This window comes from Micrasema longulum, unplaced genomic scaffold (genome assembly GCF_059751315.1).
Source record: "Micrasema longulum isolate JH-2025_06_02 unplaced genomic scaffold, ASM5975131v1 h1tg000615l, whole genome shotgun sequence".
Classification (NCBI taxonomy): domain Eukaryota; kingdom Metazoa; phylum Arthropoda; class Insecta; order Trichoptera; family Brachycentridae; genus Micrasema; species Micrasema longulum.
In genome coordinates, this window is record NW_028277811.1 from 214,790 (window position 1) to 240,050 (window position 25,261).

At 32.3% G+C, this 25,261-nt stretch overlaps 1 protein-coding gene across 2 annotated transcripts in view; it reads right to left on the reverse strand.

Moving 5' to 3' along the window:
* The window catches only part of LOC148280105 (alpha-N-acetylgalactosaminidase), a 164,716-nt gene that overhangs the window by 66,133 nt on the left and 73,322 nt on the right, over nucleotides 1–25,261 (reverse strand). For both annotated transcript variants that reach the window (XM_088228926.1, XM_088228925.1), the window contains exon 2: nucleotides 9,941–10,370. In XM_088228926.1, coding sequence (XP_088085052.1) covers nucleotides 9,941–10,110 — 170 coding nt within the window. In that variant the 5' untranslated portion in view covers nucleotides 10,111–10,370. The remainder of the gene's footprint in view (nucleotides 1–9,940; nucleotides 10,371–25,261) is intronic.

The window sequence follows — 25,261 nt, forward strand, 5'->3', positions numbered from 1 at the left end:
GTCCACGTTTACTACAATTTTTTTCAAGGTTTTAGTTCTTTGTCTACAATGATATCAGCGGCCGACTTATGAATAAATTTTAAGTTCTAGTTAAAAAAGTTCATTAACCTAAAGTAGATGAAGCGAGGTCCGTATGCACAGACAGAGAAATGCGGCGTTCTATCCTCTCCGCTTACCCCCGCGGGGGAACGGCGTTAGTAACACTCTCTACTGGTTTAACTCGCTGTTTCACTGTCTCTTTATTCTGACTCTGATTTCAACACATTCCCCTTTTATATAGGAGAACAATTAGTTTTATTATAAAGCAAATAATGGCCGGCGCCGAGACGCGCCAGTTAAAATTAAAGTCGCCTAAACAAACGACATAATTCCAAAACATGAAATAAGTATCCAGGTGTTTCCTTATAAGAGATATTACCGCAACATATCTAAATATTTAAGTGCTTTTTTATTCCTTGAGCAACAGTATAAAAATAACAATTAGATAAAAGTACATATTTACAACTACCAAATTAAAATAAAAGTATAAAGAATGTGTTGGTATTAATTATATTATACAAAAAATATCAACGTGCATACGCGATAAGACATTTATTTATTTGCTTATTTATTCATTCAAAATTACAAAATTAAATATTTATGAACTTTTTAAGGCTTTTTAGGCTATGTCCGTGTCAAGCCACAATAAAAATACATAGTAAAATTAATTAGATCAAATTATAATGACATAGAATCACAATCTAGAAAAAAAGGTAAATGTAACAAATAATCAAATTCCAAAGAATATAATGCAAAAAAGATATTCAGAAATAATTTTTAAAATATAAATTATACAAATTAAGAATCACACATAATCAAATATACAAAATAGTGGTATCATTAAAATCAACGAAATAATAGTATAATATAGTAGTATTAAAAAAAAATAACACAAAATAAGAGCATGATTTAAATCAACAGAAAAATAATATATATATAAAAGCATTGTCAGAATATTCTAGTAGGCCAAATACAAAAATTATGTTTGTTTAGAATTCTACACATAAAAGGTCTAAACAAGTCTGTTTATGTCATTTCGGTTACCTGTTTCCCATAGTTGTTGTATTTAACAAATTTTAGATTTGACATGGCTTCATACATAAAAATTTTTTCCGATTTTGGAACAAAATTTTCAATTTTTGCTTTTTGTTTTTTTTTAAACAGACAAAAAATATCGGAATCCTCGCTTTTTGTAAGACTGAGATAAGCTTCTTTTTGAAAACTGGTTGTTCTCCTGATATGATAAGGTTCAAATGTCCCCCAATCTCTTGGGTGGTCTTCCAGTCGGACGTTGTCCAGATGGGATTTCATTGGTTAAAGCGTACAAAAGTCTGCCATTCCTCATCCTGTCCAAATGGTTCCTCTAGTATCTTCGTCTGCATCTGCTCCATTGCCCGATATCCTATTTCACACATATCTCTAATTATAGTATTGGGGACTCGGTTTCTGAGCGTTTTTCCAGTAATGGACCTTAATACCTTTATTTCAGTCGTTCTGAGTAGTCATTTTGGAACGAACAGCTTCAACCCGAGCTTCCACAGCATTTGACAAATGAAAAATGACTCATGATGGATCTTACACATGTCTTGTATATTTTGACCTTATTATCGATACGCATATCCTTATTTCTCCATATTACATTCCTCAGACACCCCAACACAGTTGATGCCATGTTAAACTGTTATGGGATTTCAGTGTACAAATCGCTATGACCTTATTTTTTTATATATTTTTTAAAAAATATTTTATTTATTGGGGATTTCAACAGTAATACATAAATACAACAAATAAAATATACAGAGAATAAAATCAATGACAGATATCCACAGAAATACATTAAATACACGTACAATACATACTAGTGTGTTTGTGTGAGTGTTAGTGAGTGAGAGGGGGGGTGTTATATTGGAATGAGGGTGGACATGTGTGTAAATATTGCACAAGTGTCAAGTGTCGAAAGTAAAAATATATTTAAAATATTAAGAATTAGAGATAAAATATAATAAAATAAAATAAGATAAAATAAGACTTCATCATTTATTGCAGCTGAGATAAGCATTATCGATAAAATCAAGAAAGGAGTGTTGCGTTTGTTTGGACATGTGCAGCAAATGGACAACGAAATAACAGTTTAAAAGATTTACGATACAAATGTTGACGGATGCAGAAACGATGGAAGACCAAGGAAGATATGGCATGACCAAATTCAACGAATTCTTTAAGATGGACATATCCAAAGTTATTGAAAGCATCCACCACATACCCGAATTCGTTTTAAAGACTAAATGTCTTTCGTTGGATTCACTCATACATTTTGTTTTTCATTACGAATTGATTATATTTCTTCCTCTACTAACCAAATTCAGTAAGAAAAAGCGCGAACAAATATTAACATTAAAAAAATTTCAATGTCCCTCTTACAGTCGCTCTAAAAACCCCCCTCATCGTCTACAAGGTAAGGACAAGGGGAAGTATAAATAAAATAAATTAATACATCCATCACCCAGTTCAAACCCCTTTATGTCGACAGTGAGAGAAAACTTTAGTATTTATTCTCTGGAGCACCAGAACGCCCCCGGGTGACCCTCAAGGCCGGTCACCGTCGGCGCACCCAAAAGCAGCAGTTAAATAATAATTTTGGTGAGCGAATGAGAAAATGTATACGAAGCGAGGTCTGTATGCAAAGTTTCCTAGAAAATTTTTCCGCCGCCACGCAGGCTAGCCATTTTGAAAAATACATGATATTTTCGTTTTAGAATTTTCGTAATACCACGCATGTAACAAAAAAGCTGTCAATTACATTTTTAAGTTTACCTTGTTGTTAATTTGATGATATGTATTATAACATATCAAAGATAATTTAATCTTTCTAGATCAATTTCTTATTAATAAGCATTCCGATCGTAGATATTAATCTGACGCATGAGTACAAAAAACGTATCATGATCTAAATATATTAAATAACGTATCATGCGCCATATACAATAGAAGATAAAAATACTTTTCATTCTGACATACAAATTATCATCACGCTCTGTTTTTATTATTTATTTATAAATAAATCATATTTCATTTAAAATTTATTAGAAAAATTAAAAAAAAACTTTTGTTATTTGGAATCTATGAGAAAAAAACATTGAAAGCCTCAAACACTTACCCGGATCCATTTTATTAGGATTCATTTAAGTAGGACTTGATCATTTTGATTTTATTTGTTTATGTTTTTGATAAATAAATAAAAAAATAAAAATGAAAAAATAATAACCTTCACATGCACTGATTACAATTTATGACAATGTTCGATGTTGTGCTACAAGTATGGTGAATGTGTATAGTGGGTTTAGCATGTCAGTTTAATTGGTGTCCTGACGAAGAGAATAAATGAATCAATTAATAAATTATTTGAATTTGTTTTTTTGTTTAGAGAGAAAACATTTAAGAAGAGGGAATTATGACCTGTCCATTGGCTGGTTGAAGTGGTCACTACACACATTGTGTATCATTCACCATCCTGCCTATGTTTGAACATCCGCATTTCCTCAACTCTTCCATCTGTTGACTTTTGTGAAGTAAAAGAGCTGAAACCTTTATCATATGGGTGAGATTCATTCGTCTGAACCAATTCACCCACTAGGCAATACCTAAAAACATTTCAAACATAGGCAGAATGGTGAATGGAATAACTCCCTAGGGAGAAAATCCAGCCAGTCTGCAAACATTTGGGCGTATTAAAAACATTGTTAAATTAATGGATTCATTAATTCAGTGAGCTAAATACAAGAAAAAAAAATTAAAAATTTAATAAAAAATCCATCTGAGAGTTTTTTAGGTAAATGCTTTTTTTTCGATTCTCAAAATTAATTTACTTTGTTGCGCAATATCAAGGATTATGAGAATATGTAAATTTATTTTAAATGTACAAAAAAATACAAGGTAATTATACGTTAGCCCATAAAAATAATACTTTTACAAATGCTAAAAAAATGTGGTATTTAAAACACAGTGACATTGACTTGTCCCCGTATGAAAGACACTATTATTATGAAAATCCCAGATTAATTTTTAAGTGAAGGTTTAAAAGGTCTTTTTAATAATGAATTTTATTACGTGCCTATCCGCGTTGTGGTCTAATAGATCGAGGGATTGCCGACTCGTACCACGCAAGATGTCTCGTGATTAATTTCCGACATGGTTAAAACAAAATGTGTTTCAACAGTGAAACCACTCTTTTCACATATCCAAAAACCGTTTTATGGAACAGAGGTCTTTCTATCGATTTCGCCCATACTCAAAAACATTTTATTAAAAAAATAGATTTAATCCGCCCGTTCCTGTGACGTAACAGGCGCGGCCCGGCGTTGCGAGTTGCACTAAATTAATTACCATTTCGGCAACCTTCAAGTCAACCTTAACAAATAAGAAAAAAAATATATCACATGTTTAAGTTTAAGTATTAGATAATATTAAATAAAATATTTTGTCTAACAAGATCTCCAAAGATGACGAAATATCGAATACACTGAGACTTACATAACTAACGTTTCGTTTTAGAGAGAACCCTTTTAATACCCATTCACCGCTCTAATTTTTTTGCTTCCTCTTTTATAATAAAAGCTGCTCAATTAAGAAATAATCTACCCACTAATGTCAGAGACCCCTTCATTATTTACATTTAAATCACGTATGAAATGTCACTTCCTGAATATTTGAGTTTTTCTTCTTTCCTTCTCTCTTTACCCCGTCTTCTCTTTATATTATAGTGTAGATATTTAGTCAATTTCTTTTTTTTTTTTTTTAATTTTTCTTCAATATTTATACGTAATGAAAATATACCAACAATATGTTCATCTACCACTGATTTTTTCAAATTAAACGGTTTAGGTAGGTAGGAAGGAATTGCCTTATGGCCAATATGCCCGACTTTATGCATTTACAACATTAATTTGAGAGAAAGAGATGTAATCTAATTAGATCACTGAGCAAGACACACATATAATTTTGATAAGATGAAGTGATTATCAGGCGATCATTTCCTAACCTCAAGTTACCACACAGAGACTCGAGGGATTTGTTTCACACAGTGTGTTAAAGGTTAACAAACCTCAATTTTCATTGAGTTCAACTCAATCGCTTTACCCCTTTACTGTAAGTTTTATTCATCCCCTTAACCATATTGCAATCACACGAATGGTAGCGAAAACTGTATTAATTTATTTGAATTAAATTTACTAATAAAAATCAATTTTCATACTGTTATTTTATTTATTTATTTATTCATTATGGATAACTTATATAGCGCAATTTTCGTTAGATATTATATAGGCTATGTTAATTTATTGACGCGTTTAATACACTAGAATATTTCATAATCTCAGGACTGATATCTGAAATGTAGTACTATTCCAATTACCTTCATGTAACAAAAAATGATCAAGATTCGCTGTGGATGGTGTCACAATGCAGTGACATATGCACCATTAAGTAAAGAAAGGGAATAATTTAAGACATGTAGATACAATGTTTGGCCTTCTTTGTAAGCCTTTAATAAGATTTTATATTTCAGCATTTATCATAATACTGGTGTCTAGTGTCTAAATATGTATTGAATAACGTGCATTGCAAAGAATTATGTACATAATACTTTAATTGGATTATAAAGTAATGAAGGTTGATAATTTTATACAATGCAATCTTAATAACATATTTAAATCCCAATTGACGTCGAATCTACGAGAATTAAATCAACATACTTTATTATTCTTAGTAAATCCATGTATGATTAAATTATATGCTGTAGAATTATTTATTTTTATTTTATTGTATTTATTATTTTATTTTATTTTGTAAACATAAACGGCAAATCTGCTTTTTACAAACATTTATGATATAAACATATTTGGCTTAATATAGATTTTTTTTTTAAAACATGAATTTCTTTATACCCAAGATTTATAAATAAAAATTGAACCAAAAATTATACAAGATTTATATTTAAAAAAATAACCTAAAAATTTTACAGCATATTCAGTAGAAAGTTTAAATAATAAAACATTCTACGGTAAAACAACAAGAAAATCATAATTACTGTTTCACACAGCTAGGCAAAGTGAACAAAAAACTGTATATTATATATATTTATATATTTAATTAAATGCATGAATAAATAAATATAATTACCATTCATCATCTTTGAAAAAGTTCAAAAGGTTTGTTCTATAGGAACAATACCCTACACTAAATATATCAGATACGTGGGAATAACTATTGCCGAGTTCATGAAGTCTATTTAATACGGCATTACAAGTATACACTGTCCGTGAATTGTTGCTACAAAACGGTGGCATCTGTCTAGTCATTCTTTCAGGCACCCTGAAGTTGATGAGAGATAATAGTTCAGGGCAATCCCATATTGAATTTACAATTTTGAATAAATTTAAAAGGCAGAAACAATACTTTATTTTGGATGTTTGTAGCACTAACTTTGTAGTTCGTTGTTATATGTTAAATGAATAAATAAAATTACTTTGTTTTATGAACCACTTATTTATTGTCACAACCGACTAGTTTCGGCAACTCACGTTGCCCTCTTCAGGGTTATATAATGAATAAGTTATTAAATAAACAAGTTAGTTTTATAATAAATGTGCTTACCATGCAAGAGGTCTCGGGTTCGAATCCCGGCATGGTTGATAAGGTGATGGTTGATACGAAGTATCTATTTATAAGAGTGTTTTTACACTAGACTATTTCTTAGTCCCTGGATTGGTACCTGAAGCGTAAGACTGATCATCTTACCTTTGCGTAGCAAAAAATGATCAAGATACCCTGCAATTGATGTACCAATGCAGAGCCCTATGCACGATTAGGTGCGAAAAGAAAATTATGATGATGATGATGATAAATTGGCGCCCTCCGTGGTGTAGTGGTCAAGACGCTTGACTCACGCACGGAAGGCTCCGGGTTCGATTCCCGGTGAGAACACAAAAATTAAAAATGTGATTTTTCTTAAGCCTGGGTGCTCTGTGATGTAATTCACCACTGTAATTAGGCCTCCTGGCCTGTTGTGGTGCAAAAAAAAATTTGATTAATGTAATGGTTCTTTAATGACAGGAAATTATTATTTATGTTTAAGACATTGACTTTGTGGTCAAACATTTTAACTAATGTTAGTAAATATTAGTATAAAACCACTTACCGACTTTTTTAGTCTACCGGCTTCGAGACGTACCCGTCTCTCCGTCAGGACACTCACTACATCAACATGCAAATACTAAAATACACTTTCACCTTTACCGTCACCGTAGTATTCATAGTATTTACAAAAAAAAACATAAATTACATGCAGAGTTAAAGGGAATGCAAACACCACCATGTCCGAACATGCACTAAAATTAGGTTAATATAATCTACATAAGATACAAGACTTTATGTATCTCATTTTGTTTCGGATTCATTTTCTTTTATTCAAGTGTCAAGCCATTCCTTCCTTTGATTCCGGTGGTCCTTGTTTTGAATCCCAATATACCTACTTCTCCCTGACGGCGAGTCAAGAAAGCAACGCGTGACAACACAACCAGAAAACCGTACCGCGAACAACAACGAAAACCGTACCGCGAGCGTGACAGTGATTTCGAATCACCAGCACATACAAAAACGTGCAAAGTGACCAGTGCAAACGATAACGGTGTCTTTCTGGACCAGTGCCAAAGGGAGGAAACCGTAAGTCCTTACTCCTTTCATTAATTCCAGGATTGACACTCAAAACCATACCGTCAATTAGTTTACCTAAAATCAAACGTTCCCTATTTTCTTCGAACACGCGTATCGCGAAAGGGCAGGCCTTGTTTTACAGTCCCGAGGTCGAAGGTATCGAGCATCCAACACATTTATTTACTTAAATAACGACGTCGAATTTTTTGTAATCTTAAAATGGTCATTTTTACGTCGGATTCGGAAAGTAAAATTTATGTAAATATGCAGGATTTCAATACAAAAAATATTCTTACTTACTATGCGAAGGATAATTATACGAATGAAAGTGACCAAAAATACCACAATAAATCAGTTTTAGTGTATGAGAAAGAGCACGAAAATAGAACTTGTAACGTGGAAGACAGAGACGCTGTTCTGCGGCCGGTTTTTGTGTGAAAGAGACAAAAACAAAAATATAAATCCTTTCTCAATCAGTAGGTTATTGGCAGTCAGCGGGGTTGCACGCTAGTTAGTAGTTAGATGACCTGCGTATTTATGATGTTTAAATACATTTTACCAAAACAGGCCTAAATTATATTACGATTTTTAAAATTCATGGAAAAGGAATTATTTAACAAAATGTCTCTAAAGCTAGGGTTTCCTAGGACAGCGGTGCCCGTATTTTAACGGCCGTAGTGAACGGTGATGCAGTGGACAGCCGTCGTAAAGGTGATTAGAGAGTGGTTTCCTAGGAAAACGGTGTTATCAACACCATTTAACACCGTTTCCCTAGGAAACCACTCTCTAGTCGACGTTACGACGGCTGTCCACCGCATCACCGTTCACTGCAGCCGTTAAAATACGGGCACCGCTGTCCTAGGAAACCCTAGCTTTAAAACTTATCGCACAACACTAATTGCGCCGCTTCCGTACTGATACGGAATCTAAATTATCTGAGTAATAAAGAGACCGATCAAACGGTTTTGTCCTTTTGCCACCCGAATGTTGCGTCTTTTTAAATGCAGATAGATGGATAATGTTCATTTTAAGCTTTTTTGGAGTTAAAAGATGGTGTTGATAACACCGTTTTCCTAGAAAACCACACTCTAGTCACCTTTACGACGGCTGTCCATTGCATCACCGTTCACTACGGCCGTTAAAATACGGGCACCGCTGTCCTAGGAAACCCTAGCTTTACAGAATGTTTTTTTTTTCAATGCCTGAACTTCAGAATATTCTGTCTTTTGCTTGAGATAACACAATGTTACATCAGCGCGTGTAAATTAATTTTGTTGCACAGCCTTTTAAGAGTAAGGAAGCCGCCTGATCTAGTTTATGTGTATTTTTAGTAAACAAAAAAAATAAAAGTAGTAACCTCGAAACCGGTCGAAGTGTAATAAAAAAATTAAAGTGGTTTACACAAATTTATAAACAAATTTATAAAAAACTTGCTCTTCAAAGAATTCAGAGTACTGAATATTATTCAACAGTATATATTGAGAACGGTAGTGGTTACACACATAAAGAGAGACATTTACCCAAGCGTCAACCACAACCATAACACAAGATACTCTAATAGGGATCTGATACTAAGTGAAGGGGTCAACACTGTTCTGGCATCGAGACAACACTATAACGTAGGCAAAAAGGTCCATAACCTTTTGCCAGAATCGTGGGAAGACGGGAGTGTTGTCAAGTTACGGAAGGTGTTGACCTCGCTCTTTCATGACATTGGTCGTAGGGAGTCAGAAAAGTTGATGCATGCCACGGATTGGAGAACCTTACTGGATGTCAAAAATAAAATATAAAAAAATAAGGAATAATTTAAAAAATATATAATTATACATACATAAAATGTCTATGTTTTTATAAATGTATGTACGTGTATGCGCATGGGCGTATGTACGTGTGTGTGTATGTACATGTGTATATATGTGTATATTTACATATACATGTGTGTATATATGTGTATGTCTGTATGTATATGAATCAAAATGTGTATCCGAATAAGTTTAATTTTGTTTGTCTGTGTTCTATATTAATTTGTTAAGTATTATAATATATTAAAATGTAATTGCCTAGCTTGGAACGGGGTATGTACCCTTGTTAGCTGGGCAAAGTGAATATGGAATTGTATTTTGATAAAGAGTGTGAATAAATAAATAAATAAATAAATAAAAAAAATAAAAAATAAGTGTAAGTACATTACCTTATGCAATTATCGGGGTCATTTTTGCAGTCTGTGTTGCATCGAAATCGTTCCCATGCGAGCCATCCCATGGGCGGCGTTAGTGCCACTCCATTTTCGAGCGCCTCGGCTAAATTTCCAGCCAGGAACACAACCACAAATAACTTCCACACCGCGCACATAGATGTCATTTTGTTTTCAAATATTAATATCGTCGAATCACTTTTAAACGTCAAGCTCGCGTGACGTTGAGATTCTAATAGGCAATCAAATACCTTGATTTTTTTCGATTATATTCGTTTACGCAACCATTCTTATTAAAAAAATATATGGTTTTGTATATTATTTATTTTATATTCCATTCAGAATTTTTCTGAGTCGAAAGAGATTTATTTTATAGTGTAAAATTAAAACTATTTATTATTGATGCTGTGATAAAAATCGAAGAAATCTGAAACAAAGAAAAACACAAATTAGAACAAAATCCATAGAACATTATTTGTTTTTTTTTTTTAAGAAAAAGAAATATTTGCGTGCTTATGATTTACTCAAATATTTTATTTTGACGGCCATTTTCAACGAGTTTTAAATAACTCACTATTAGAAAATGGGAATCGAGTTGGGGTAGAGTGGGATTCGAACCACGGACCTTCAGTCCGTGAGTCCGAGACACTAGCCACAGGACCACAACCCGATTCAAACCCGATTCAATGTAGGCGGGGTTTTTGAAAGAAATTTAAACATTAAGAATTTTTAACTAGTCTTGAAGATGCCTAAATAGACGAAAGCCATCAAAGCCATCCGCAGCCTATATTATGCAGGTTATGTGCACTTCTGGATGTAGGCACATTATAAATGTACACTGTATGGTCAACTGTATTTGTATTATATATTATAATGTGCAACTGTGTGACCAATATTCAAAAGTAAATAAATTTACATTTCTAGTAATATTATAAGTTTTGTAGGATTAGTTATTTTATGTTATGTATAATTTTTATGTGACAACATTTACAATAACAATATTATGTGGAAGCCTCCAATTGGACTTTATGATATGTATTTATGATATAATTGTATCTTATAAATTTATAAATGTCTGTTGGCTTTCCAATGAAATAAAATAAAAATAAAATAAAATAAAAGTCAGTAAATAAACAATTGAACCTAAAGCTGTGGAATTAGGAATGGATTTCATTGTTCATTCCGTTTCTATAGTTTGAATTTCTAATTAATATATTACTTTTAATTTCAGTAGGTAATTTTAAATCCCATGGTTTAGGGTAGCAATGAGGAAGTTCAGTGGTTTTTTTCAAATTTTTTATTTGTTAATAGACTGTTAAACTAAGTCAAATTTTTTTTTTTTTAATTTTTACATATCGTATTATCGGCGCTACGATTTTTTAAAGTTTTGTATTTCTGAAATAACTACGCGTGTGACGTCAGAGGTTCATTTCCGCTTATTCTCATTCAGTTCTTCCTATTGGTCCAGAAGCGACAAGCAGACCGGAAATCTTCCATAGCTCTCAGATCATAGGTTGATTCACATGAACCAGTGACGTCATTTAAAGTAGTGCGTTTTTATCAATATATTTTTTATTATTTTTTCTGTACATTTTCAAGAAACTTTGCCGTACAATTTAATGCTCTAATTTTTACCCCGCGTAAGAAAACATTTTTTGTATCCAATTTCACGTAGGGCTGAAGTTTCTCATTGCTTTGGCTTTTGCCAACGTAAATTAACATATTTATGTACGAAGGTGTATTTTGCACATTCGTATATACAGGTTAAAAATAAATTTGAAACATTTCAAATAAAACATTTCGCACGTGTGTATTTCCAAATAGTTAAACCAGCCACTGAACTGAGCGGCTAGGCTGTTCATTAAATGCCATCATTCAACTGAAAGGCTAGACCGTTTGTTTATTTATTTATTCACTTAAAGACCGTGTAATTATTTTTTCATTTAACTTTTTGTACATAATATTAATAGCCAAATGGCAATTTGTTCCAACCAACCAATAAAACGAATTTTTTTTTTCAGTCAAGTTACAAAACACATTTAAAATATAATAAAAAAAAGATAAAGATACATGATATGTAAAAATAGAAATGAATATTTTTATAAAAAAATATCTTAAATCAATACCATTACTCAATGGGAACAGGAAAGAAGGAGAGATTAACACCTAAAAGACTGTGGTAAATATCCCTTTGCGCGCGGTGATGTAACATCATGTTACCACTAGTAAAAGACGGAATATTCTAAAGTTATATCGGGTTGTGGTCCTGTGGCTAGTGTCTCAGACTCACTGACCGAAGGTCCGTGGTTCGAATCCCACTCTACCCCAACTCGATTCCATTTTCTAATAGTGAGTTATTTACAACTCGTTGAAAATGGCCCTCAAAATTAAATATTTGGGTAAATCATAAGAACGCAAATATTTCTTTTTTTTTTTTTTTAAAAAAGTTCAGACATTTGAAAAAAATGGAAAACATGGAGACTACTGTTTAGTAAATCCTTTTCCATAATTTATGGGAATAAACATATAATTAAATCCTATTATAGCAAAATAAATTGAAAATCACAAATACGCCGCTCATGTTACGCGCGTGCGTCCCCCATCATTGTCATTAACCGACTGAAGACTAAATCTGTTTTAGATGACACACACCGCAGAACAGCGTCTCAGTCTTCCTAGTTATGACTTCGTGCTCTGTCTTGTATAAGGTATCTGTATATATGTGTTGTTGAATTAGCGGACATTCATGCTTCGCGTAGCAAGGTTAAATATTTTTAGTATTTACATATAGCATAGTGATACAAATTTTACTTTCCAAATCGGGTGTGAAAACGTCCATTTGAAGATTACAAAAAATACGAATTCATAATTTAAAAAATAAGAGAGATATATCAAATCTTGTGTTCTATGTCGACTAGTGTGACATCACAGCCACACAAGAGATTAAGGTAGAGAAAGGAGATACTTCTTCAGACGTGATTTAAACAGAGATACTGTAGTAACATCTTTGATGGTGGATGGGAGAAGATTCCATAGTCGAGCCGCATGGACACTATATGAGTTAGAGAAGAAAGAGGAATTGTGTATGGGTATTAAAAGAGTACCTTCAGAATTAGAACGAAGAGGTTAACCACTAACGATTAAAGGTTAAAATCAATCGACAAAACTGACTATTCAGCCATAGTTTTAGATATTCTTTAATCATTATAGTTTTTGCAAACAAGGACCTCGAACGTACACAATATTAGTAGCGGCAAAACCTTACATGACACCAAAAACGAACCATAAGAGGTTTATTCACATCACATCAAAATACTGCGTAGCAGAAGACGCTTTTGCTTAAAAATTAATCCTATATAAAACTTTAATATACTGATATTCTATGAAATTAATGTAATCCTAAAATATTTGACATAAAATTGATTGGTTTCTGTTTAATTTTCAAGTAGCCATCATTTTTAATATAAAACCTGGGTATGTTAAATGTTTTCCCAAACACTATAGGTTGATTTCACCGACACCGATGCCAAAATAAGACACATGACTGAAATATCTATACGGTGCCTGGACGAATGATTTCGTTTAAGCTAGGGTTTCCTGGGACAGCGGTGCCCGTATCTTAACGGCCGTAGTGAACGGTAATGCGGTGGACAGCCGTCGTAACGGTGCCTAGAGAAAAACGGTGTTATCAACACAGTTTAACACAGTTTTCTTATGAAACCACTATTTAGTCACCGTTACGACGGCTGTCCACCGCATCACCGTTCACTGTGGCCGTTAAAATACAGGCACCGCTGTCCTAGCTTTAGTTGCAACGATTCGCGAACGGTATTTTTAAGTTATATTAGGGTGTCTAATATAAGAGAATCACTTAATTAATTTGTTATTGTAACTTAAAAAATGATCTAATTATGTGTCAAATGATTTTTTATGTTTTTTAAAAGTCTGTATGAGGCGACATTATGTATAAAAAAATATTTAGATTTTTTTGAATTTATGAAATTAAAATAATTATAAATTCATCTTTATAGAAAACTAGATTTCTGGCATGAATTTCCCGTCAGCATCTAAACCGTAAGATTTTTTTAGTGCTGTAGGTGTTTTCTGCAAACTGACAAATGTCGTTTTAGTGATCAACACTAGTTTTAGAAGATAACTAAAACAGTTTTTTTGTATGAAAGCAGCCGTACTGTTTTTAGCAAAACATAGAATTAGGACCTTACTGCACCCGATTTTACCAAAATCTATTTTTTTCAATATTCTTCTTAGGCTTCTTTCTGCATATCTACGTTCAATTGCAATCGTGTTTTGATTCAGCGTATTTATGTGAATCGACATTTTCAAACTTAAAACAAACGAAATGTAAGCACGTTCACTCATTAAAGACGCTCATACGTTGGATTCTTTGAGATTGGCAATATTCAAATAAAAACCTGACTGCTACGCTAGCGAAAGATGCTCACACTTATATTTATTTATTTATTTTACACTTTATATACATATACAATATATATACATACAAGGGTGGGCATATTGCCTTAAGGCAATTTCTTCCTACCTACCCAAACCGTTCAGTTTGAGAAAATTATAAATACATGGACATATTGAATCTTACAATTTTATACAAAAATTAAAAGCAAAAATTAACAAAAAAATATTTATATCAAAAAAATTAACACTATACTGTTAAGAGAGGAGAGGGGATGGGAAGGAAAGAAGAAGGATAAAGGAACAATTTAAATATTTAGATGGTGACATTTCAATCTTGACTTAAATGTAAATAAAGAAGGGGTCTCTAACATTAGTGGGTAGATTAATCCACAATTGAGCGGCAACTACTGTGAAAGAGGAAGCAAGAAAATTAGAGCGATGACAGGGTATTAAAAGGGTTCTTTCGTTACTAGAACGAAGAGATAGTCCGTGTTGTCAAAGACGTTGGATGAGCTATCTCAGATAAACAGGCGAAGTGGGATTATTTAAAATATTGTGAAGAAGTGATAGAATGTGAATGTTTCTTCTATGCCTGATACTGAGCCAGTGTAGTTGCGTGCGATACTCGGTTATGTGGTCAAATTTGCGAAGATTAAAGATATAACGAATACAAATAAGTTAATATTAGGGCATACATTTGTTATAATGTTTGTATTATTTTAAGACCAAATAAGACATTAAAAAAATCTTTGATTTTTTTTTTGCGAAATTCGCTTAGTAGCGGTCAAATCATTTTGTATTTTTCCCACCATTATTATTAAATGTATCTTCTTAAGTAATCATAATATGATTTCACGGTGAAATCGATCTTCGGGGTTCGATGACTCGTCCATATCGCTTTTTATCACCTCAGCATCCATTAATATTTATTTACTAAGGTCAGAGTTCTGACATGGCGACCTCTGTCCCGGCTGGAGGTCACAGCAACAAACCACCAAGAAATTGAATTATTCAACGGGCGTCATTCGCTAAATAGTCTACGCGGCAGAGCAAAACAAAGAGTTGCATTCAACAACGCCGGCGGCGGAATTCAATGGCAAGATTGTTGAATTAAGTATCGTATATTAGAACATACGAGTGCATAGTAGGAACGGCAACTTAGAATTTAGTTATGGAAAAAGACAAAAACAAAAAATACGTATTTGAGATTCTATAAGTATTCAAACAGAGATCGAAAACCCATCTGAAAAGAGAATATAGATTTCTAGGCATTTCGACACCATCGTTCATAAAGTATCATTTTATCTTATTTTAATTTATTTTATCTCTAATTCTTAATATTTTATATATGTTTATTTATATTTTAGACACTTTTGCAATAATATTAACACACATGTCCACCCTAATTCCAATATAACAACACCCACTCACCCACCCTCTCACTCACTTACACTCACACAAACACACTAGTATGTATTGTACGTGTATTTAATGTATTTCTGTGGATATCTGTTATTGGTTTTATTCTCTGTACATTTTATTTGTTATATTTTGGTTACATGTATTACTGTTGATATCCCCAATAAATAATTTTAAAAAAATGACAGTTTATATTTTAGTCCACCGGTTCAGGTTATATCATTATTTTATAAAATATCCGTAGCTGATTTTGTATAGGTCATAGGCGCAAATCGTCCAAATAAGCGATTATGCACAGCTTACCATTATATTTGAATTTTTATTATTCGTTGTAAAAGGAATCGGCCAGTCTCAGTGTTGACATTTTAATTATAATGGAAATATCTGCTCAATGTTATTGTGGTATTTTTTAATAAACTTTTGTAGGTACAAGTGTTGTATTAATGATGTAGAATTAAGCTAACTATCTCGCGAAGTTAATAATAATTGTTGTTAGAGTTTATTTTATCAGATTTAATGTATGAAGCATATGTTAAAACTAAAATATGTTATATGCAACTACTATGGGGAACAGGATATCAAAATGACATAAACAGACTACAAAGACAGCAAAATAAAATATTAAAGTTAGTATATGACCTTCCCTATCTAACAGCAACTAAAGAACTTTTTGAACAAACTAAACAATTAAACGTAACTGAACTCTTTAAACTAGAATCTTTAAAATTTATTCATAAATTAGCCACTGATGTAATTGTAGACGAAGAATTAAAACTTGAAAAAAATTGTAGTAAACATGAAAACAATACAAGAATATCGGAAAAATATCATATACAATCTTTTAAAACGAGAAAAGGACAATCGAGACTTATAAACCATGGACTGAAATTATACAATAAACTACCAGACAAAACTAAACAAAAGACTCAGGCAACCTTTACAAAAGATGTTAAAAATATTATTATTAACAGTAGAATGTGAATTTTAAAAGTGAAAACATTTTGTTAAATGTATGTACCCCGTAAGGGTTTATCAATAAAAAAAATAATAAAAATAAAAAAAATTGCTTTTTATAATTATATTACTTATCTATTATGAACTTAATTGAAGGTACAAATTGATAAACATTTTTTGTAGATTACCTATAAAAAAAACTCTGCTCGCCACTTATAGGGCACTACATGAAATCAGTGGAATCGAACCTTAAAAATGAAGGAGACAACAATGCCGACTTTTTCCCACCCGATTTCCTTTTTTAGGATTTTGCCTGAGACTAGTTATCGAGTCAAATACACTCGACCAGGATTCTGGTTCTATTTCCCTCGCGGAACTGAAATTCTTTATCCGCCCGGACACGTTCTTTTTTATTCAGGCGATTATTTTTTTAGGGTGTTCAATCAATCATGAGTAGAATGGTGAATGTTACACAGTGTGAAAAGAGAACTTTGAAATAAGCCAATGACAGGTCTCAGGTCCTATAAATCGCTAGCCCAAAGTAAGAACAGTGAGATGAACCAGAAAATTCTGATTTTGAGATGCACGTGCAGATATGTTAATAAATTAATGTTTTCAAATAGTAAAATATTTATGTTAGATTGTAAACCCATGTAAAAATATAGTATGCATAATCTACTTCAAATAATTTAATTTAGTCAGACCCTTCACACACCTCAAAGTCCGATTATCTCAGAACGTGTTCTTCCAAGAAGTCTCACTGATGCTTTGGGCTAGCGAAACGTCTAGGCATCCATAATATTCTATTAAAAATATTTGTCGATACGCATTGAATTCGATTTCTATTTGATTCGATTCGGTTCGATGATTGATAAAATATTTAAAATGAAATAATAAGAAAAAAAAAAAAAAACTGTATTTGTATTAATTCAAAAAGAGTTTATTTTATTTGTTTAAATAAACAGACCGATGTCTCAACTAAGACTAATAAATACTTTTTTCGTGACTATTGCTTAAGCATCTAATTATAAACCAAAAAAAAATTATAATTATTGAAATAGTTTTGTGGATTATAAGCGAGTCTTGTATTACCGGATATAATAATGAAGAATCAAACGACCAATTTATTGGAAAATAAAAGCCACTCCATAAAAGCGGGTTTATAATAAAATTTAAATGTAAATTCGATACTTAACGATTTACCGCGTCTCGTTTTTAAAGTTTAAAAACACCTTAAAACGACGGTTCCCAAGAAAACTACTGTATATATTTTTTTTATTATTTAATTTTACTCATAGAGAGTTGTTTAAGATTTAAGAGCGATGAAAAAATGATATTATGCGTCATATTATGGAATAATTAGATAGTGGTTGTTTGGAGTTTATTTTTTAGCCATGTTGTATACCTCAAAAAATATACCAAAAATAATGCTAAAACTGCCACCTATTTATCCCTCAAATCCTGTTTTCGAGTCAGCTAATTTGCTAACATATTTAATGCTTTATAACATTTGGTTTTCAATACGGACTAAAATCTAACAAAATATTGAAATACGATGTCCAACTTGCTTTAGGGTACTTTTGTACGTTAATTTTAAAATGACTTGAAATTTTCTATTTGATACTAGATTTCCCCATTCCAGAACGTTCTGAGTGTGCAGACGAAATTAGCCAAATATGGCAACCCTAGCTATTTGGGGCAACTTGGCATTAGTTCCATTTACCAGTTATTTTTTCGAAATCTGAACTATTGAAACAATTCAAAGGAACTAAGATGGCTTCATGAGTATGTATCATAACTAAAATATGAATAAGGAACACCAGAAGAGACTTTTGTTGAGTCAAACATTCAAATTGCATTTTCTCAAAATAGGCTATAATGTATATTAGGCAAAATAGGCAGTATGCCGACCATATACACGTGTTTAAGAGCCAAACCACGAATTTTTAGAGAAATAGCATCCCTTCCCATAGGTTTTTTTCCAAAAACTATTTTTTTGTAGAGGAAAGGAAGCATATTTGGAATACTGTTGGCAATTTGGAATACCGCCTTAACTTTTGATGGAAGAGAGACACCTACCGGCAATATGTATAAATATTACACGCTACAATTGCAAGCCCTGATTTCGGTCGATAAAGTAGTCTTCCATTGATTAAGGATGAATACTGACATATTTTGTGAAATCGTTTCTGTCAAATTAATCAACCTTATCTCCCTTAGTAGATTCACTACTTTTTTTTATTCTTAAAAGCGCTTTTTTTATATATTCATTCTGCTTGTGTAAGAGAAGGTTTTTGGCGTATATATTGTGCTATATTTAGTTATAAAGGTGCTAAACTTGCTTTGTTTCTTTGTTGTTCTCAATATGTGTTATTTTTTAAATGTTAATATTATTTATGTCCCGAATTCAGTTTTTGTAACTCCTGGGAGAGTAATTTAACGTTTTATACTTGTGAAATACTTTGTGTTTTATGATTAATAAATAAATAAAAATAAATAAATCTTCTTCCTTAAGTTTTTAATCGGATGTTATCCCTAAATATTGCAGTAGTTTCCATTACATCGTTTTACACGGCATCATCACAAATGAAATAGGCCCTAAGGGAGGCTTTGGTGCCTCTTGTGTGGAATTTGTACAAATATTGTTTCCTTATAATTAAAGGTGAACATTATTTGAACGTTATGTACATTTTTTTAAAAACACGGTTTTTCTTATTTTACATATATTTGTTTTTATAAAATTAATTTTTAATTCAATTGGATTTTCGCAGACATTTTATAATAAATAATTAGTTTAACTAACTTTTTATCGAGTTTGATGTATTAAATCTCCTTTATTGTACATTTTGCACTCTAAAGTGTAAATGGTTTTCCAAATATCCTCCTTTCCTCCAGGGGTTGTGCAAGAGTTTGTGGAAGGGATGCTAGTCTGAGAAAGAAAGATATCCTTTATTTTTGGATTTAAAAAAAAAACATGTTTTTTTTTGCCATGAGGAACGTTTATTTTTTTAAACACTTAATATACATATACAGTCTATACACATATGCATAAGGGCGCATATTGCCTTTATGCAATGTTCCTATAAAGTTTTGCAGTCTGGCCCAGAAACACCATGTATACAAGTATGATTTACTTTGCCTTGTTTTGCAATATCGTGTAGTTACGATGCCTTATTCTTATGAGAGCCAAGCTAGTACGTATGGCTTGAGGCGGATTGTCTCCAAATTAATATATCGCTTTTCTCTTTAGCCACTGAGAGGAAACGCGTCACGTCATTACGTTTCACCGGAATTTATGTAATTATAATTGAAACATTATATATAGTTTTATATGTCTTAATAATGAACGGGCAGTGTGTTTTAGACACACATAAGTTCGCAGGTCATGAAGCAGAGGGTGATTTATCAGTTATGACGGCACTTATAGTACAAATTGTTTTTTTATTGATTGAATTTCCGAAGATTCTCATTACTTTTTACTCGGTTTTTGCTTTTTTTAATGTGTTTTTTTACTATGAATATATATATTTATATATATATATATGTTTACATTTTTTTAAATTACGTCTTGTACCTACTTTGTTTTTTCCATTTTACTACGTATTTTACTGAGTTTTCAAATATATTTTTTAATGATGCACTTGACTATGTTTTTACTATTTTTCCACTTTATTTACTTCCTTTATTATTGTTTCTATGTATTGATTAGTGTTTTTTTATATATTTTTTTAACTGGTTTAGAACGAGGTAAATAACACTAGTTAGATATAGTCAGAGCAATTTTTTATAAATGCATAATTTTATGTATACAAAATGATAATAAATAAATCCACTGGAAACTCGAGTAAGTGTGAACATCGAAATAATAATTGTGTCTGTTAGTACTGAAAACTAAACGATTTTTTCGAAACAAAGTTTTTTTAAACAGATTATCGCAATTCGATTCATTTACATGACAAGATCTAAATGTTAAGAACAATTAAATTTTATTTTACAAAAATTAAATAATAAGAGACTAAACAGTATCCATAAAAAATACATACTTTTTTTGGATTTACCGGGTTTGATATAATTAAGTGGATTTAACTTGTTTTTAAGAAATTCATTAATAAACATAACTATTTTTAATTTAATCCGTATATTTTTATCGGAATTCGTAGTATGTGATATTTCCCTATTATACTATTTGTTTATGAATTTCAGTTTTTTTAGTTTTTTTTACAATATACATAAGAGGTAAAACACAGTATTCAAAAAATAAAGGATATAATTATCCTGTAATATAATTATATGTAATCATAGCAATTAAATACATATTAATTAAATCATTCTATACATAGCTCTTTTACTTAGCATATAATACTCGTATACGAGTAATTATGAGAGTAATCTTTTTGAATTTTTATATTTATTATGGGGTTAGAGCCGTCAGTATGGTCGCAGTTAGTCGCATCTTGCTGGAGGGTGTAATTCTATAAAATACTGCGAATGCCCAGTTGCATTCCACCGGCAACACTACTGACTGGTCCAACTCGTTAGCGTCCACGTCGCGAACCCTGGGCAATCGGATCACACTCATAACGGTGTGATCACAGCAGATAACGGGAGGATGAAAGGCGAGTTTCTGGCGCCTCCAAACCAGAGCCGACCAGCAAGGAAAGGTAACCCCGACAGAAAAATGCACCAGAGAAGGCAACGGGAAACTTTATCTAGTCTATTTTTTTAAAATCAAAAACTTTGTTCCAATAAAGGAAAAAAATTTAATGTATGAAGCCTATGTAAAAACTAAAATATGTTATATGCAACTACTATGGGGAACAGGATATCAAAAAGTTAGTATATGACCTTCCCTATCTAACAGAAACTAAAGAACTTTTTGAACAAACTAAACAATTAAACGTAACTGAACTCTTTAAACTAAAATCTTTAAAATTTATTCATAAATTAGCCACTGATGTAATTGTAGACGAAGAATTAAAACTTGAAAAAAATTGCAGTAAACATGAACACAATACGAGAATATCAGAAAAATATCATATACAATCTTTTAAAACGAGAAAAGGACAATCGAGACTTATAAACCATGGACTGAAATTATACAATAAACTACCAGACAAAACTAAACAAAAGACTCAGGCAACCTTTACAAAAGATGTTAAAAATATTATTATTAACCGTAGAATGTGAATTTTAAAAGTGAAAACATTTTGTTAAATGTATATAACCCGTAAGGGTTTATCAATAAAATTTAAATAAAAAAATAAGTAATAAATAAATAAAAAAAATTTAAAAAAATACTCTGGTCATTTTTTCCCAGGAATCACTATGGCGAGTGCATCTAATAAGCAGTTTTCCTGCTGCAGAGTAGCGCAGGACCGAGATGCTTTCGCTGCAGTGATCGTCGGGGGGTCCTGATAAGGCCCCAGAAGAAGAATATCCAGTATATCCTGCATAGTAAAAACATCAGTTTTCATAAAAATAGAGTATTTTTACAAACCGGGAACAACGTTAAAAGTAATATAAACATTTAGAAGGGATTTTAACGATTCTAATGATATAACTATCAATGTATTCAAAACCAGTTTTCATTCATAATTTTCGGGTTCAAAAATGAACACATACAAAACGGCCCGCAGTTACGTCATTTTGACGTCACACGTTATGACTGTCGACTGCACTTTTAATAAACATCACGTACAAGCACCAAAACGTCATACGTGCCGTTTGTCCTACGGGGCGCGAAACGTCTTCGCGAGAAATTCAAAATACGCGTATTTCAAACCTTTCTAGAAAATTCATCCGACGTCGCACGAAAAAAATCGTACTTTTTTTTCAAATTTAAATACAAAAATAATTTTAAAAAACACAAAAAGACCCTATTGTGTGAAACACGAATGACTATTTTCTAGGACAAGCAAAGTTGATTTAGTATTTAAAATTGAGGATGAAATACAGTCATTGTATTGTGGAGGGCATCACCAACAGCCAATGATGTTGGCAGAGCCGAACACTGCTTTGGCCCGCAACGCGTAATCCGATGCAACGTCAGCTTGGACAACTTATTATACGTCGTGAATCGAAAGAAAATTGACCTATTTGTATGGATGGGTGCGCGAGAATTGATTTGAGGTTAAATGATAAAGATGGTATACAATTGAAGTTATTTATTGAGTAGATACACGCGAGTTACATCCTTACAATTTTGTAAAGGAGTTTACAATAGCAAACACTGGCGAGGAGCTGGTGGACGGGTGACACGAAATGCCAAGATGAAATGTGAATGTTCTTCCGATGCACGACGTTTAATAACTTGTCCAAGCTGACGTTGCATTGAATTACGCGTTGTGGGCCAAAGTGGTGCGAACCGAAGCTCTGCTAACCTTACGGCTGTTGATGATGCCCTCCACAGTATACAAAAATTCGGACAAACTCAAAATATTTTAAAAATAAAATAAATTTAATGTTTTAAAACGCCTAAAAAATACAAATATAATATAGTAGCTTCTTGTTATGTCGTGCTAATGGCATAATGATTCCTTACAAGCATAAAAATATCAAAGATTCACTATTCCAAGTAATTATCTATTAATATTTTTTAAAGTTTAATTAATTTTAATTATGAACAGAGACGAACTAGTTTGGAAACTCCTTATACCATATATTATTATCTCGATTGTATATGTAGACGAGTTGTGTGTATGTGTGTGTACGTGTTGTGTAACCGGTTTGTTTGTAGAAGAACTGGATCATATTAAAAGGAAAAGTGAAAGAAAAGAGATATACATGCCCACGTATTCTGAGGTATCTACAAACATACAGGGACTTGTTTTCAACCTCTTTAATTTAACCTAGTCCAAAAATCCATTAACGGAGATAGAATAATGTAGTTTTTCATCAGTTTTTGTTCCGAGGAAACAGGCGTTTAAATAGGTCGGTTTCTCTAATGAGTTTTTGGTATTTTTTATGTTGTTTGCGAAATACAAACCTTTTTTATTTAAATTCAACAAAAATTAAACAAAAATAGTAATGGCATGATTCATTCTCATCATAGGTAAGGGATAATGCATTAGAACCATGCTTCATCCTCTTTTAATGGCGCAAAAAATATTGCTAAAATCTTTTTTTTAAACCTGCAAACTTTTCATCATGTATATAAAACTCTGTGCACCTATATACTTTAAAGATCCATAATACAGCAGCTGTAAATTGTAACAATGTGCCGAACCGGCACTTACTAAGTTTACAAAGCTTGGATTTTTTAAAAACCATGTGTGTTCGTTTTTCAATATTGTCGGCGAAAAATACAATTAGGTACTTAGACAATTATTGGATTGGACATTATCTCGCCGAAATGTTTACAAAACTTTTTAAAAGCCATGAAATTTTTTTGGAAGCCACCAGAGCCAACAGGGCGACAGATAATAGCGAGAAGCTCCATTCGGTAATCAAAGGGAGGAAGAAAGGGACAAGATCACAGGATGTGTTCAAAAGACTGGTTAGGATATCCGCAGAAATATATATTATTAAATTCACCATGACCTGATGAAAACTGCGTAATCCAGTGATCAGGGATAACATAAGAAGATTTTTAGCGCAGCCGGATTGAAAAAAAAGAAAGGTATCCCTCCCTGAAGGGGAAGATTCCCATCGCGATTGCCAAGCATCAAGAAGAGCATTTAGAGTCATTTTCATACATTCGATTGAGACATTTCTTCAGTTGGGAGTAGACAGACGCAACTAACAACAGGAGAACGCTTTCTTTTTAAGTGGAAATTTGCTGATCGTCGCTGTACCTCAGAATTCAAAGCGGACAAGCCCGATGGAACCGGGAGTGCATCCGTCGAGCATGTTCTATATGCTCTAGCAAGAGCCAGGAGAGGTTGCCTTTGTCCACTTAAAATAATTCGCCTACAATATTGCGATTCACATCGGTGTGCCTAACAGCCAGCTGCATAGCATACAATGCCTAGGAAAATGGATTTATAATAGACCATTGCAATTCCGAAAGACAACCTCCAGCTGGCTCTGGCCAATGCAACTTTGTGGAAAGCCATCTTTCGCAAATTCACAGCTTTTCAAGCATGGGAATTATGTATTCGAAATAGAAAAAGAAAAAAAATACAAAATTTGTCAAATATAATTATAATTACAATTTACAATTAAGGCTGTAGTATTTTCTGCGCCGTTTTTCAGAGTAAGACAATATAAAACATAGATTTCAGAAGAAAAAAATTGTTTTAAAAATGCAGGATTATTATAAATAATGATTCTACATATTATATTATTATCAAGAACAATGCGCCTCACGCATAACATTTGCAATTAATGTATAAATGGGCAGCTATTTTACGGCAGATTCTGAATAGCATTATTGCAAATATGTTATGAATACAAATAACACATCTGTCATTCGCATGCCGTAAAGTTAATGACCTAAAATGGCGGCTAGAATTACTAATGTCTTGTTCTAGTGTCAACATACAGCAAGAATAAAGAGAGAAATACATTAATAAC